A 15,714-nucleotide genomic window follows, 5' to 3' on the forward strand; every position below is an offset into this window, starting at 1 on the left:
ACTGAGCCACCCAGGCGCCCCCAGGAATATATTCTGAATACACACGCAATGTAACTAGAGGTATGCTTTAGGAAGATTAATATGTTAATGACTTGGAATTAAGCTGGAAACTGGACCTCACCATGTTAATGCAGACATTCTGAGTACAATTTTGAAATAAGATTTGATATTTTGTATTATCAACTCCTGAGTCAGACCAACATTGGTTCAAATTATAGTTCTATCACTTACTAGTTGTATAGTCTCAGGTAAGCTACCAAATAGGCACATCATTTTCCTCATGTATAAAATGCACATAAATAATAACATTTAGGAGGATGATTCAAGGATTAAGGAAGTCAATAAGAAAAGCACTTGGAACAGGGCCTGGGACTTACTAAGTGCTACCTAAGTGTTGGCTATTATTGTTGCTACTATTTCTACCTCTTAGGATAATATTAGACAGAAATATCTTCATGCTATATTTCTGCTGCATTCAGTTTTTTTTTAAAGGAATGGCCAGCCGATGTAAGATAATTCAACTATTGCCGTAAACATTCAAGAAAACTATGGTATTTTAAATACATATGTATATATATAATTTTAGAGAGACCGAGAGAGAACGTTCATGTGTACCCCTGAGAGAGGCAAGGGACAGGGAGAGTTGGAGAGACAGAATCTCAAGCAGACTCCACGTTAAGTGTGGAGTCCAATGTGGGGCTTGATCTCACAGCCCTGAGATCACCACCTGAGCTGAAATCAAGAGCTGGAGGTTTAACTGGCTGAGCTATTCAAGGACCTGGAAAACTATATTTTGAAAAGCAATACTGACTAATTTTTCGAAGTAGAAAAATTCAAAGCCATAATAGTCACTGATTTCGTGGCATGGCAAGATTATAAAATTTCAAATAACTGATATGGTTATATTGGTTTTGGTCATGGCTAAAATTCATAAAATGATTACAATTTGAAAGACATTGTGGTATTTTATATTTACCCTATTCTCCTAGTAACTCCATGAGATGGGCATTCTTATTTTGCCACTTGCCTGAAGAGGAAAAGACCTTAAAGAAATTGGTAACTTGAATAAGAAATTAACCAGTAGTAAGGACTCAGACTGGATTTGAATGCAGGCATTTTGACCCCCATATTTGCACTGTTTTTGGGTTTATGACAGACAACTGAAATATGTGGTGATCTACAAACTAGAATTTAAAACAAAATGGCAAATTTCCAGGAATTATGCCCCAAAACTCTGTAACAGAGCAAAATATTCTTTGCCAGATCAAATTATCAAAAATAATTTGATAATGTAGATTTCATCCAGGATCAATGGATAAAATAAAATAATAATCAAGAAGATGATTTATAGAGTTCAAAACCCAGAGACATGTTAGTATTCATTATCATTCTTGTGGATTCTTGGACTTAAGACTACTGATTGTCTCAAAACTTTAGGGGCAGAAACTTAACAAAAATTTCTTTACATAAAGTACTCATTTCATCTAAGCTGTCTAATGGGATAGGTCATAAAACTGCAAATGAAAGCTAAATTAAGACATTCGTCTTTTAAAATACATTCTCCTATTTATTCATTAAATTTATTCAGAAAATACTTGTTGAGTAATGGGTTCCAGACAGCTGGAGATCCTGTAGAAACTGAGACAGACACTGTTCCTGCTGCTGGAGAGACTAGTTCTGATGAAGGAGGCAGAAGAGAGATCGATCGATCAATAGATAGACTAATAAACAAAAAAATCATTCTTATGAAAGACATCGTGAGGTGAGTCAGAGAATCACCAAGAGCGGAGTGACTTCAGACAGGCAAGCCTAAAAGACCCATCTGAGGAAACGACATTCAAGCTGACTGAAAGGTGAATAAAAACAAGGAAAAACGTTCCAAGCACAGAAATCCTACAGAATTCATCAGCAAGTGTGTATCTCTAAAGAAGCGAGGTAAATATTCCTTTCTCCCTCCTAACATCTAAACTTCTAAATCTGTTTTCATTTTTATAAAATGCACTTCCTTCATGAACTTCTACGATAGCAGGCACCATACACTCATCCTCATAGCCCTGATACTTCATACGACGCCTTGACATAGCAAGTACTCAAAAAGATATTTGACGGACACCTAAATAAACAGGAGAATGAAGGGTTAACAATAAATCTGGAAGGTTTCCTAAAAGAAAATTTAAAACTTATGGTTCAGGGTTAGGTTAACAGAAATGGCAGGGTAAGGACTCCAAAAAGTGCCTCTCTAAAAATCAATGAAAAATCTGATAAAATTTGTCAATATCAACTTTTTTCAGGACTTTAGGAATTAACCAAAGGCTTGCAGCCGTGCAGGGAGTGTTTATCCAAGAAAAACGGCTAAATCTTCTTAAGAAGAACAAACCTAATGACACCTTAACTTGCCCTATTCCCATCCCTCTCTCCATAGCTCCCCGGTAGCCTTGAAAACCAACAGCCTACAATCACCCTGCAAACCAGCAGCTCAGCAGTTACCAGACGGGACAGAGTAAGATTGGAACTCCTTCGAGACCTCATTCCTAGAGAATTCTCATTATTTGAGCTGTCTGGCATATAAGACTGAGAGTCTCACTTATAAAACTATCTTTATCTGACCTGACTTGGAACTCACACAGTGGAAAAAGTCTTTCCCCCAGGGGTTTTGGTTGGGAACCTTTAAGGATAATTAACTTTGCAGCTATCGGAGGCAATAGATAACAGCTTGCACAAACAATAAGCAAACCAAAAAGATTAAAATGAAGAGCTAGGGAATGAGCTGTCCTTGTGGCTTCAAAAGGTCCAGTGTATTCCTGGGAATATAAAAATGCATGTACTTGTGTAGGAATGCACCAATGCCCAGGGCCTCATTCAGACTCAGGAAAGACCTGAGAAGGCTCTAAGGTCTGACCTATGGCTGACCTTGAAGTTCCATGCAAGTGGGAAGTGAAAGTTAGGGCAGTGTTACCAACTACCTAGTTGAGTATTGAAGGCATCCTCCAACATGCAAACAAAATCCCAAACATGCAAACATGGAGGTCTTATTTGTGCTTAGTGTAAAGAAATCTTTGTCCAACTATTAGCTGAACACTAACCCAACCAAGCAGAAACACATGTAGAAACATATGATAGTAATATAAAATATAATATAATCATACAAAATTTCTTGAATTAGTTCATGAAAGTCAATAAACAAATACACAAACAAGGCTATAACAAGAAGCAACAGCAATAAACCCTGAGGAAACAGGAGAATCTGATTTCCAGTGTTGCCACATTGTATTATTTAAAATGTCCAGTTATCAAAACAAAATGTAAGACATGCAATGAGAAATGTGCAATAATACATGGAACAAGAAAACATAGACCATACATAGGGGAAAAAAACCAATCAGTAGAAACTATCCCTGAAAAAATTCAGATGTTAGACTCACTTTAAAAAAAGTGGTGGGAAAGGTTTGGGTGGCTCAGTGGGTTAAGCCACTGCCTTCATCCCAGGGTCCTGGGATTGAGCCCCACATCAGGCTCTCTGCTCAGCAGGGACCTGCTTCCTCTTCTCTCTCTCTGCTTGCCTCTCTGCCTACTTGTGATTTCTGTCAAATAAAGAAATAAAATCTTCAAAAAAAAAAGACTTTAAATAAGAGATTTTAAATATGGTCGAAGACTTTAAGAAAAATTGTGTTTAAAGAACAAAATAAAGAATACTGATAAAGAGAAATAAATTAGACATAATAAAGAGGAGGACAGAGAAACTTGAAATAGTGAATAGAAAAGTGATACCAAAAAAGAACATCCAAAAGAACAAACCAAAAGCTAGTTCTTTTGAAAATGAAACTGACAATCCTTTAGCTATACTGACCAAGAAAAAAGAGAAGCCTTAAAATCAAGGCTGAGGGAGATGCTTTTCTAGTGATTTTCCAGAAATAAAAAAGATTGTGGGCAGCAAAATGAAGTTATATGTAACAAGTTAAATAACCTAGATGAAATGGACAAATTCCTTAAAAAGACACAAACTACAAAACTGACCAAGGAAAAACTGATAGTGTTACTAAATGTGAAACAATACAGAGAAGGTTAGCATGGCCCCTGCATAAGGATGACATGGAAATTTGTGCAGTGTCCCTATTTTTCTGTGTCTGTAATGTACAGAAATAGTGACCAGTTAACAACACTGTATTAAGCATTTGAAAGTTGATAAGAAAGTAGATCTTAAAAGTTTGCATCACGAGAAAAAAAATTATAACTTTGTGATAATGGATGTTGATTGTGGTGATCCCTTCATAGTATATGCATGTATCAAGTCACTATATTCTGGATGCCTGGGTGGTTCAGGGGTTAAGCCTCTGCCTTTGGCTCAGGTCATGATCTCAGGGTCCTGGGATGGAGCCCCACATCGGGCTCTCTGCTCAGTAGGGAACCTGCTTCCCCAACTCTCTCTCTGCCTGTCTCTCTGCCTACTTATGATCTTTCTGTCAAATAAATAAATAAAATATTTTTAAAAAAATCACTCTATTGTACACCTAAAATTAATACAATGTTATGTGTCAGTTATATTTCAATAAAAAAGAAGAAATATATAGCCTGAATAGACTTGTAACAAGAAGAGTGATTAAATTAATCAAAAATATCTCACAAAGAAAATCTCAACACCAGATCACTTCACTGGTAAAGCTATCATAGAGTTAAAGAATAATTAGCATCAATCCTTCAAAACCCTTCCAAAAAATATGAGGAGTGAATACTTCTGAAGTCATTCTATAAAGCCAGAATTATCCTGAGACCCAACCCAGACAAACACAAGAAAAGAAAACCACAGATCAGTATCCCTTATTAAAATAGATATAAAATTCCTAAAATTCCTTAATAAGACACTAGCAAAATGAATCTGGCAACAAAAAAATGATATATGCTATATGGATATAAATACCTATATGTAACATGGATATTTTATTTCCATAAAAAATTGTATATATTATACCACATGACTAAGTAGGATTTATCCCAGGAATGCAAGGGAGATTCAACATGTGAAAATCAATTAATGTATAACATCATTGTAAAAAACAAAACTTCATACTAAGTGAAAAAAAGCCAGACACAAAGGACCAGTGATTCAATAGCAGCTTTTACTCTGAGACTTAGAAGATAGTTGAGCAATATACCTGGGATGGGCTGTAGTAGTGAGTGCTGAGGCCATAGAGATGTGGAGAGGTATCCAAGTCACTAAGGACATCTCTAAGAAAGAAATGATCTTGCAGTGGTGAACATAAGAATGGAGAACGCTATACTGAGTCAGATTCTTGTTCCATGAACTCTAATGTCCTTTGTATGGGTGCATGGATATCTTCCTTAATATCAGCCTCCAAAGAGTGAGTGGTTTCCTCTCTCATCTAAATTCCTGAGCTCTACTACATCTTATACAGGAATTGATCTGAATTGCTGCCAAATAAACACAGCAAAGAACATTTGATATTTTATGTAAATTGTTTTCAGTTTTGCGTGAGTCTTAAAAACCGAAAGCATACACACACACATATATATATGTATGCTTTCGGTTTATATATATAAAATACACTGGTATCAGTATTTGAAGGAGCATTTGTCAGTGGAGAACAATGCATTCTAAAAATAAACCAGAATGTAGAAAAAGAATAAAAGGTTTGTCTTTCTCCATTGAACTGTGTTCAAGAGTTCAAGATTCAATTGAACTGTGTTCAAGAGTTCAAGATTCAAGTATTATAGACATTTAGACGAATATAATACTTCTGTTGCAGCCTTTGGGTCAGATAGGCTCTCCACATTATCTCCACCATTCCATAACTACTTCATGATTTCCTAAAGACCAGGATTTTGGAGAACCCTATATGAGGAGAGGACTCCAGTAAAGAAATGGTGAAGTTGGAAATGTGACAGTCAAGGACACATTCCCTTTTACTGTTTGTAGACATACAGGCCTGTGTATTTCTGTAACTTTGTAGAGGTAATCTCCATAAAGGCAAGTAGTCTTCTCTTTTATTCACTAATGTGTCTCCAGAATCTAACATGTTAGCATGGTTTATACTTACTGATTCTAATCCTCACTATTTCTATATGACTTAAGGCTCAGAGACAGTATGGCGTAGATAGTCAATGTTGAACAAGCCAATTTGCTTTCTGGTTTGATTCAATAAGAAGCAGTAGAAAATAAAGAAAAAAATTCCAGATAAAATATTTTCAGCAATCATGAAGCAGGGCGTTGCTGTTAATTTATATCCTACCTTTTGTAGGATATAATATACCTATTATATTGCTTTCTTCCAAATCATTTATTATTCTTTTTATATCAGAATATATAATTTGACATAGTAAGGTTTTTTTTAAAGGATACTACTTCCCAACAGGTCAAATTATGCGTAAAATAAACAAGTAGTTGAGTGCAAGTAGCTTGAATAAGCATCCAAGCTTATTTCTGCTTTTTAAAACAGATGACAATTGAAGAGTACAAATCTGAACTAAAAAAAAGCAAGGTGGCAATCCCCACTTACTGTTCTAACCTCCCAAAGCTGTAACTTTTTTTTTTTTAAGATTTTTTATTTATTCATTTGACAGAGATCACAAGTAGGCAGAGAGGCAGGCAGAGAGAGAGGAAGGGAAGCAGGCTCCCCCCTGAGCAGAGAACCCCACGTGGGGCTCAATCCCAGGACCCTAGGATCATGACCTGAGCCGAAGGCAGAGGCTTTAACCCACTGAGCCACCCAGGTGCCCCCAAAACTCTAACTTTTAAAACAATTCCTTTGGTGACAAAACCTTACTTGAACATCTGTGTTATGTAATAAATGCACCATATTACTTTTTACAAAATCTAGAAAATCCTGAATTACAAAAATAACTGAGGGGCCACAAAATTTGAAGAAAAAGCCTTTGTCTATACATATACAGTAGAAAAATTGGGCAAATCACAATCTCTTTAGCTCTTATTTCATAATTTGGAAAGTAAGGGAGTTAGACTAGATGTCCTCTAAAATAACCTGGACAGTCATTAAATTCTAGGAATCTACCTGATCAATTTATACCCTGAAACACACAACTTGTGTTCAATTTTGGATTACGTTCAATTTCTATAAAATTCTGGGCCTTTAGCTGTACCCATAACATGTGATAAGCACTCATTAGATATTTCTTCAACCAGGTCAGTTCTTTCAGGTTTAGTACCTGCTGTGCCAAACACAGAAGATATGCCTTCCAGAATGGTCTCGTGGACAGTGGGATGAGAGAGGACAAATGCAAGTGTCCAAAATGCAACCTTAAAAAAACAAAACAAAACAAAACAGAAAGCATGTATCACACAATACAACCTCCTTTGAAAGTGAATAAAAGCATGCTTAATATTCGCCATAAACATTAGAAGAAACCAGGAAAATGTTTAAATTAAACTTAAAAGTATGTTAGTAAGGAGCATTTTTGGAAACAACTAGATTTTTTGAACAAGAGAGTTGTTATAGACTTCTGAGAGGTCAAATCTATACTTCTATTTTGTCACTATAGTTTAACTCTGTTGTTTTTACAGATTAAACTACCTTTACTACAAAATGAGGCAGGATTCTTTTTTGGTAATACACATTATAAAATATTATATATGCATACATTAAATATTCAGAAACAGCAAATTATGACACTTAAAATGTTAATTCCAATGAAAATATTTTTAATTAATTTTCATGAAATAGATATGAATGAGCAAATCCTATGTTCTGCAAAAAAATAATGGTCATTTTCAATAAGCCCAGAAAAATATACCTCAAATCCCATAAACTAAATTATGAGAGTACTCAATATGAAAAATAATGGTCCTTTCCCACTTGAATGTTACTGAACGTATCATGCTTGCAAATTCTCTCTAGACCAAAGAAGATTATTTTACATCTTTCCTCATTGCGGTATTACAAGGTTAAAATTATACTGCCATATATCTCAAAAATTAACTTTCCACTAACTCAGGTAGATGTTTTTGCCTCTAATTTTAGACTACATAATAAAAGAAACTATATAAAATTAATAAAAGAAGTTTGGGTTTCCCTTGCATCTTTTCTGTAAACATGTATTGTAAAAGAAATTTCAGCTATTGTAAAATTGTAAAAGAAATTTCAATCGGCCCTGAAAGACTCAGACAATATTTCACATTTAAAACACTTAAGTCTTTTTGTCTCTTTTGTGGGGCAACTTTAAGTACCTTTACATAATCCCAATACTCCCCTCTGTGGCCAAAAAAGGAAGAGCAACTATCTGAAGGGAAACGGTCAAGTAAGCCAAATTGAATACTCCTCGTGGTTTCCCACCCTGGGGCATGAAACCCGATGGCCCTGTAAACAGGGTACTGTGTACATAGACAAAATGAATGGAAAAGCCAACGCCACCACCATCTGGAGAGCCTCTTTCTGTGGCATGATTCAGATCACGTTAAGACTTACCCTAGATCTCATCCAGTCTATTTTACAGTAGAAGAAACATGCTCAGAGAGCTCACTTCTCCTGTCTCCCGCTTGGGCCCCTGCTACCATTGTCTATGGATGGAAGTGCTGAATTACTGGATTTAATTAATAATGACTCCATACTCACTTTGCCTTATTTAAAGGGTCAGAATTTGTAATGGGGAAAAACAGCTTAGTGGATAGTGCATAGATTTTCAGTTATACAAAAGAGGTGCTCAGAGTTATACCAAACAGTGCTTAGAGTTTTAGAGAGTCACAAAAATTGGGTAAAACTTATTTCATAATGAACACAAGGAATTCAACTAAATTATTCTTGGCTGTACGAAGGTGCTGTTTATCATTTTTAAATTTGGTAAAAAACTCAATTACATTTTAAAAAAAGAAAAGTCACATAAAAGACAGTAATGAGTAAATAAGAAATTTACATATATTACGGAAACAAACAAGAATAAATGACTTCGGGATCTTTGCGCACGCCCAGTTCAAGACCGCTTTCCAAAGTATCAATTAGTATTTTGCCAAAGGGTCAAGTCCATGGCAATAGCAGCTCAAAAAGGAGAAGGGCCACCTGGCTCACTGAACTTCAGAAGCAGCCACTGCAATGTTTTTGGGATAAGAATAAAGATGGAAAGGGACAAGGAGGAAAGTCCAGCCCAGTAAGAGAAGATGAAATAGGTATGCTCTTCAGCATAATTTATTGTTCCATTCAAAAGAGATTTAACAAATACTGATGGAGTCTCTATAACAGGTCAGACAGTCTTCTACAATCATGGTAAACACAAACATGTACAAGATGTACAAGATATCATTCCTGCCCAAAGAACTTTCACGTCTAGTTGGGGGTACGAAATGCAATCAGGAGGACAAAGAGCTAAGAGTACAGGCAGTGGGTGAGACAGACAACACAGACTGTGGGATGGTAAGGTGGGTTGGGGTGGGGGGGGTCACTGTCAGTACTGAAAGGGTTCAGAAAGAGTTTGGGAAAAGCAATAACAACGATAAAATGTCAGCGGTGAGATTCATTTTGGAAAAATGGTCCACAAGATTTATTGGGCAGGAATTTCTTGGAAATTGGAAATGGTTTTCCCATACAAATGGTTTCGCAAATTATGGTTGGTATTTTGGGCCAGTCTACCAAAGTTCACCTCGACCACAATGGAGCCTTCTGGTGATCTGTCCTGTCCCCAGCCTATCTCAAGCCTGAGCTCTGAGTTCCACGCCCCTTGAGGGAGAGCCCAGAATGGGAGAGAAGAGAACCTGACCTGGGCACCAAGAAAGGACAGGCCCCACTACTTGTCCCAGTGGCAGGGCTTTTGGGGGTTCTCTAGGCAGTGAGGGGAGATCACTGAAGCCAGACAGCAGCGGCCACTCCCACCCTGGGGCATTGAGTGGTCCAGTTTTGGAAGACAGGGCAGTTTATTATTAATGCGCCACTGAAAGTAATGATTAAAACAACAGCCTTACTTTTCATAAAAGAAAGCTAACAGGGGCGCCTGGGTGGCTCAGTGGATTAGGCCGCTGCCTTTGGCTCAGGTCATGATCTCAGTGTCCTGGGATCGAGCCCCGCATTGGGCTCTCTGCTCAGCAGGGAGCCTGCTTCCCCCTTTGTCTCTGCCTGCCTCTCTGCCTACTTGTAATCTCTCTCTCTGTCAAATAAAATAAAATAAAATCTTTAAAAAAAAAAAAAAGAGAAAGAAAGAAAGCTAATATTCAGTGAGCACCTTCTTTCTTTCAGGGACTGTTAGCCACTTGCCGTATCTTAAAAATATAATGTTTATGACCATCCAATGAGGTAGATAACAGTCATCCTATTTTATAGATGAGAACACTGAGACTCAGAGAGGTTAAACACTTGACTCACTGCCACCCAGCGCTGGGATCTGGCTTTGGGCCTGACTCTAAAGCCTTTCGAGGGTTTTTGCCTGCCTCTTGGAGGTGCCACTGAGAGCCAGAAAGATGGAACTCTCACTAATCATCAGACACTTTTCTTTCTGAAATTCATGATTTAAATCCTTTCAGGCTGGTGCCAGGAACAGATTCCAAAGAAATGACTTCCCCTGAGTCCTATCAATGCGGCTTTGTGTCCCCTTCTTCTGGAGTATCTCTCTAATGAGATCTTGAAAATTAATCCAGTGACAGGAAGGGCTGTTCTGTTCTGCTTAGGGAGATGTTCTGACATTCGCTTTTTAATTTTGCTGTAAGCTTAATCAGTATCCAAGAAAACGACACAAAGAGAAATCAGGGCATGATATCAGAAGTACATAAAAGAGGGGAAAAAGGATTAGATGATTTTTATTTGCCCATACCAGATGAAGTACGTATGGCAGAGACAGCAGAATTTCTACTTCTGTTCTTTACCCAGTCAGTTTACAACCCATGAAAAGAAACTAGACTATCAGTACTTAAAAAGCCTTCACTAAGAGGAAGGAGACATAAATGATACCTGAAATACCTCATCCCTATTTGTTAGAAGAAAAAAGAAAATGGACACATTTATCATTAGAGATGGACTGAATATTCCTGCTCAGTAGAAAACAGGTTACCCTTTAATTTCTTAAATAATATTAGAGCAGTTTAGGCTAATGTGAGATCCTCCCTGATGTGCATCAGACAAGAAGGAGCAGACACATCACATGGCTTTAATCTAGTTCATAACAGCTTTAGAAAGAAACAGTTAAAAAGGTTCTGCTTTCTTTAGTACTGTGAGTTCCAATGTCACTAGTCCATTCATGGGGAAACTTACAGGACCAAGATGCCAGGAAACACAAACAGGAATGGCGTGCAGGAGAATGGGTAGAGGGGAAGACAAAGAACTGATACTCACTGGGCACCAGCTGGGTTTATCTCACTGAATCCTCACAACCACCTTATAGAGAAAGGAGGGCTACCATTTATTAAGTACTCAAGTCCTAGGACCATACCAGTTGTATTATCCCTTTATTACACATAAAGAAAAGGCAGCTGAGGGTTTAAATTATCTCCATGAGATTTTATAGCTCTGGTGGGGGTTATCTTGATTCATGCCTGATTCTATCCCTGACTATCCATTTACCTACTCTCTCCCCAATAAAATGACAGAGTTAAGACTTACTCATCTTTGGAGCACCAGTACCAAGCATGTTGCCTGACAAAGAAAGCTCTTTTTAAAAGCACTTGTATAAAAGCAGGTGTTGTCACAACTGATCCCAAAGTGCAAGCTTTTCCCTTAGCCTCCTACAGGCTTGCCTTGCAAAGGGCAGAATTCACTTGATGTCTCTGCTCTGCCTCCTTTGTGATCTTATTAGATTTCATTAGGCATTGGGTTTTGTTTTTCTAGCTCACAACCAAATCCACTGTAGCCTTTTTCTTTCCCATAATAAAGAAGTGAAAAGACAAAAACAAAAAAAACAAGAAAACAAAAAAAAGAAGAAGAAGGAAAGAAAAGAATAACAAAGGGAAAAAAAACGAAATCGCAGGAGACAGAAATATAACTCCTATTTTACTAATATACTTACAGGGACAGCATTGGACAGGGAAGCCCAAAGTAATAAGAGCCCATAACTGGGGCTCTCTTCTTCCTTTCTCTCCGTCTCTATGATATCCAGCATAGCCTGCATTAATGTCTGTTTAAAAGAAATACATCTTGTCAAACCACAGCTATGTGACAAAGAATGGTGTTTGTAAACATAGACCACGCATTTTTCCTTAATCTCAAATACATTATTTCTGTCGTTCCTAGGTTTGCAGCTTGAAGCATGCTAAAGGGTTTATGTAGCTACTGGTAGCATAGTGATTAGGAGTAGGTACTCTAGAGCACAACTGCTTTACTGCATTGGTTCAAACGCTGGCTTCGTTTTGGTTTTGATTTTTTTTCTTAAATACTTTATTTTTATCACGATTTTAGGTTTACAATAAAACTGAGAAGTAAGTACAAAGAATTCCCATATAACTCTGATCCCTACACAGGCATAGCCTTCCCTACTTATCACTATCATTCACCAAAATCGTATTTTTTTTTTTTTAAACCATGGATCAAAGACATTGACACATCACAATCACCTAAATCCTATAGTTTACCTTAGGGTTGACTCTTGGTATTGTAAAATCTTTAGGTTTGGACAAGTGCATTGTGATATATATTTGCCATTATAATGTCATATAAATTATTTTCACTGTCCTAAAAATTCTCTGTGCTCTGCTAGTGTATCTCTCCTCCCTCCCCAACAACCACTGATCTTTTTCCTTTCTCCACATCTTGCCTTTTCCAGAATGTCATATAGTTGAAACCATACATTATATAATCTTCTTAGATTGGCCTCTTTCACTTAGTAATACACATTTATGGTTCCTTCATGTCTTTTCATGGCTTGACAGCTCATTTGTACTTAGTGCTGAATAATATTTCATTCCCTAGATGTGGCACAGTTTATCTATTTACCTACTAAAAGGCATCTTGGTGGCTTTCGAGTTTTACAGTTATGAATAAAACTACTTTAAACATCCAAATGCAGGTTTTTGTGTGGACATAAATTTTCAAAATCATTTGGGCAAATATTAAGGAGCACAATTGCTAGATTTTACGGCAAGAGTATGCTGTTTTGTACGAAACCACCAAAGTGTCTTCCAAAGTGTCCGTACCATTTTGCATTCCCATCAACAATGAAGGAGAGTTGCTGTTGCTCCATGTCCGTGCCTGTACTTGGTGTTGTCAGTGTTTCTGATTCTGCCCAGAATGAGAGCAGTGGTGTCTCAGTGTTGTTTTCATTTGGATTTCCCCCAAGACACATGATGTATAGTATCTTTTCATATGCTTCCATCTTCTCTCATGGATTATGTTTTTGATGTTATATCTAAATAGGCATCACCATATCTAAGGTCAACTAGGTTTTTTCCTACATTATCTTCTAGTAGTTTATAATTTTGCATTTTACACTTATATCTATGATTCATTTGAGAGAATTTTTGTAAATTGTATTAAAATGTCCATCTAGACTGTTCTTTTTAAATTTTTTTTTCCTTTTGCCTGTGGATGTCCAGTTGTTCCCGCACCATATGTTGAAGAGTCTATCTTTGTTTCACTATATTGCCTCTGGTTCTTTGTCAAACGTCAGTTGATTATATTTAAAGGGATCTATTTCTGGGCTCTCTATTCTGCTCCACTGATCTACTTGTCTATTCTTTCACCAATACCGCTCTAAAACATTAATTACAGTAAATCTTGAAGTTGGGTAGTATTGGTCTTTTGAAGAACTCTGTTCTTCTCCTTGAATGTTATGTTGGCGATTCTGGGTCTTTTGCCTCTCCATATAAACTTTAGAATTAGTTTTTGATATCCATAAGATAAGCCACTGGGCTTTTGACTGAGACTGCTTTGAATGTATTGGTCAAGTTGGGAAGAACTGACATCTTGAGAATATTGAATCCTCTTATCCATGAACATAAAATAATCTATTTACTTAGTTCTTTGGTTTTGTTCATCAGTTTTGTAGCTTTCCTCATACAGAGCTTACATATCTTTAGTCAAGTTTATACCTAAATATTTCATTTTGGGGGATACTGATGTTAATGGCATTGTGTTTCTAATTTCATACTTCACTCATTCATGATTGGTACATGGGAAGGCAGTTACCTTTTGGATATTAACTTGTATTTTGCAACTTTGCTATTATTGTTTGTTAGCTTCAGTACTTTTTTGTCTATTCTCTTGGATTTTCTACAAATATGATCATGACATCTGTGAACAAAGGCAGTTTCATATCTGCTTTCCCAATCTATGTAACTTTTATTTCCTTTCTTGGTTTACTGCATAGGACTTCCAGTACTATGTTGAAAGGAAGTAGTAAAGAGGACATACTCACTGTGAAATTCTGATGCCAATTTCTAATGTGTGTGTATATGTGGAGGGGGAGTTCCAAACAGCAATAAAAACACTCAGGACACTATCTAGTTGAACTCAGTTCAATTCAATTCTGACACCATCTACCCAGAAATAACATGGGGTTCTACAGGTTAAGGATTTAGTCCTTCAAGACTATATCTTTCCCCCACCTCCCACCTGTCCTTTAGGTGCCAGTCACAGCCCAGGCTATTACCTGTACTTTGGGCCAACTGGCTACAGATTGGAGGTTTTAACAAAACCTCATCCTTGGAATTCAGATGCCAGCTTCAAGTCTAGTTTGTTATCCGTACTTCTGACTGATTGCTCGTATAAATCAGAGGTTCCCACAACCCTTCCCCACATTCAATTAATTTGTTTATGGGGTTCACGCAAGTCAGAGAAACATTTTATTTACTGGATTATTATTATAGAAGGATATGATAAAGGATACAGACAGACATGCAGGTAACCATACATAATGATTTCATTTATATATAAGCACACACAAGTGTGTGTGTGTGTGTGTGTATCTGAATATATTGTTGCTATTATAATTTTAACAAATTGTTACCTGTTAGATCAATTAAGATTAAGGAAAATAAATTTCTATTTCACCTTTACTTATTTTTTCTTTGATGCTCTTCCCTTCTTTTTATAGATCTAAGTTTCTGACCTATATTATTTTTATTCTCTCTGAAGAACTTCCTTTAATAATTCTTGTAACTCTCTCATTTTTGCTAGACTGAAAAAGCCTTTATTTCAACTTTACTTCTAAAGGATAATTTCACAGGGTACAGAATTCCAGATTGATGGGTTTTTTTTCTCACTCTACTCTTTTAATATTTCACTCTACTCTATTTTTGTTTTGCATAATTTCTAAGGAGAAGTCTGAAAAAATTCTTATCTTTGTTCCTCTATAGATATGGTGTTTTCCCTTCTGACTTCTTTAGGACTTTTTATCTTTTTTTTTTTTTTAATAATTAAAAAATGATAATGTTTTTGGTGTTTACATGCTTGGTGCTCTCTGAACTTGCTGGATCTATGGTTTGGTGTCTGACACCAATTGTGGGAAAATTCTATCATTATTGTGTCAAATACTTCTTCTGCTCCCTTCTCCTTCTAGTATTCCCACTGTATGGATGCTATCCCTTTTAGAGTTGTCCCACACTTCCATAGTCTTTGGGTATTCTGTTCTACCTTTTTTTTAAGTCTTTACTCTCTTTGTTTTTGAGTTCTGGGACATTCAACTGCTATATCCTCTAGAGATTCTTCACTCGGCTCTGCCAGTCTACAAATAAGCCCATCAAAGGCATCCTTATTTATGTTATAGTGTTTATTATATCTAACATTTAATCATTCTTAGGATTTCCATTTCTCTGCTTATATTATCTATCTGTTCTGC

At 36.6% G+C, this 15,714-nt stretch overlaps 1 protein-coding gene and 1 non-coding gene across 5 annotated transcripts in view; one reads left to right on the plus strand and one right to left on the minus strand.

Annotated features, from left to right (window-relative positions):
* The window catches only part of LOC116588708 (24-hydroxycholesterol 7-alpha-hydroxylase), an 89,097-nt gene that overhangs the window by 49,793 nt on the left and 23,590 nt on the right, over positions 1–15,714 (minus strand). For all 4 annotated transcript variants that reach the window (XM_032340168.1, XM_032340167.1, XM_032340165.1 and 1 more), the window contains 2 exons: positions 11,950–12,057; positions 7,180–7,270 (listed from right to left, as the gene is read on the minus strand). In XM_032340168.1, the coding sequence (XP_032196059.1) occupies positions 7,180–7,270; positions 11,950–12,057 (199 nt within the window). The remainder of the gene's footprint in view (positions 1–7,179; positions 7,271–11,949; positions 12,058–15,714) is intronic.
* LOC116589559 lies at positions 4,010–4,119 on the plus strand. Its single transcript, XR_004285332.1, has one exon. It is a non-coding gene; the product is annotated as a U6 spliceosomal RNA (small nuclear RNA).

Source organism: Mustela erminea, chromosome 4 (genome assembly GCF_009829155.1).
Source record: "Mustela erminea isolate mMusErm1 chromosome 4, mMusErm1.Pri, whole genome shotgun sequence".
In the NCBI taxonomy this organism is placed as follows: domain Eukaryota; kingdom Metazoa; phylum Chordata; class Mammalia; order Carnivora; family Mustelidae; genus Mustela; species Mustela erminea.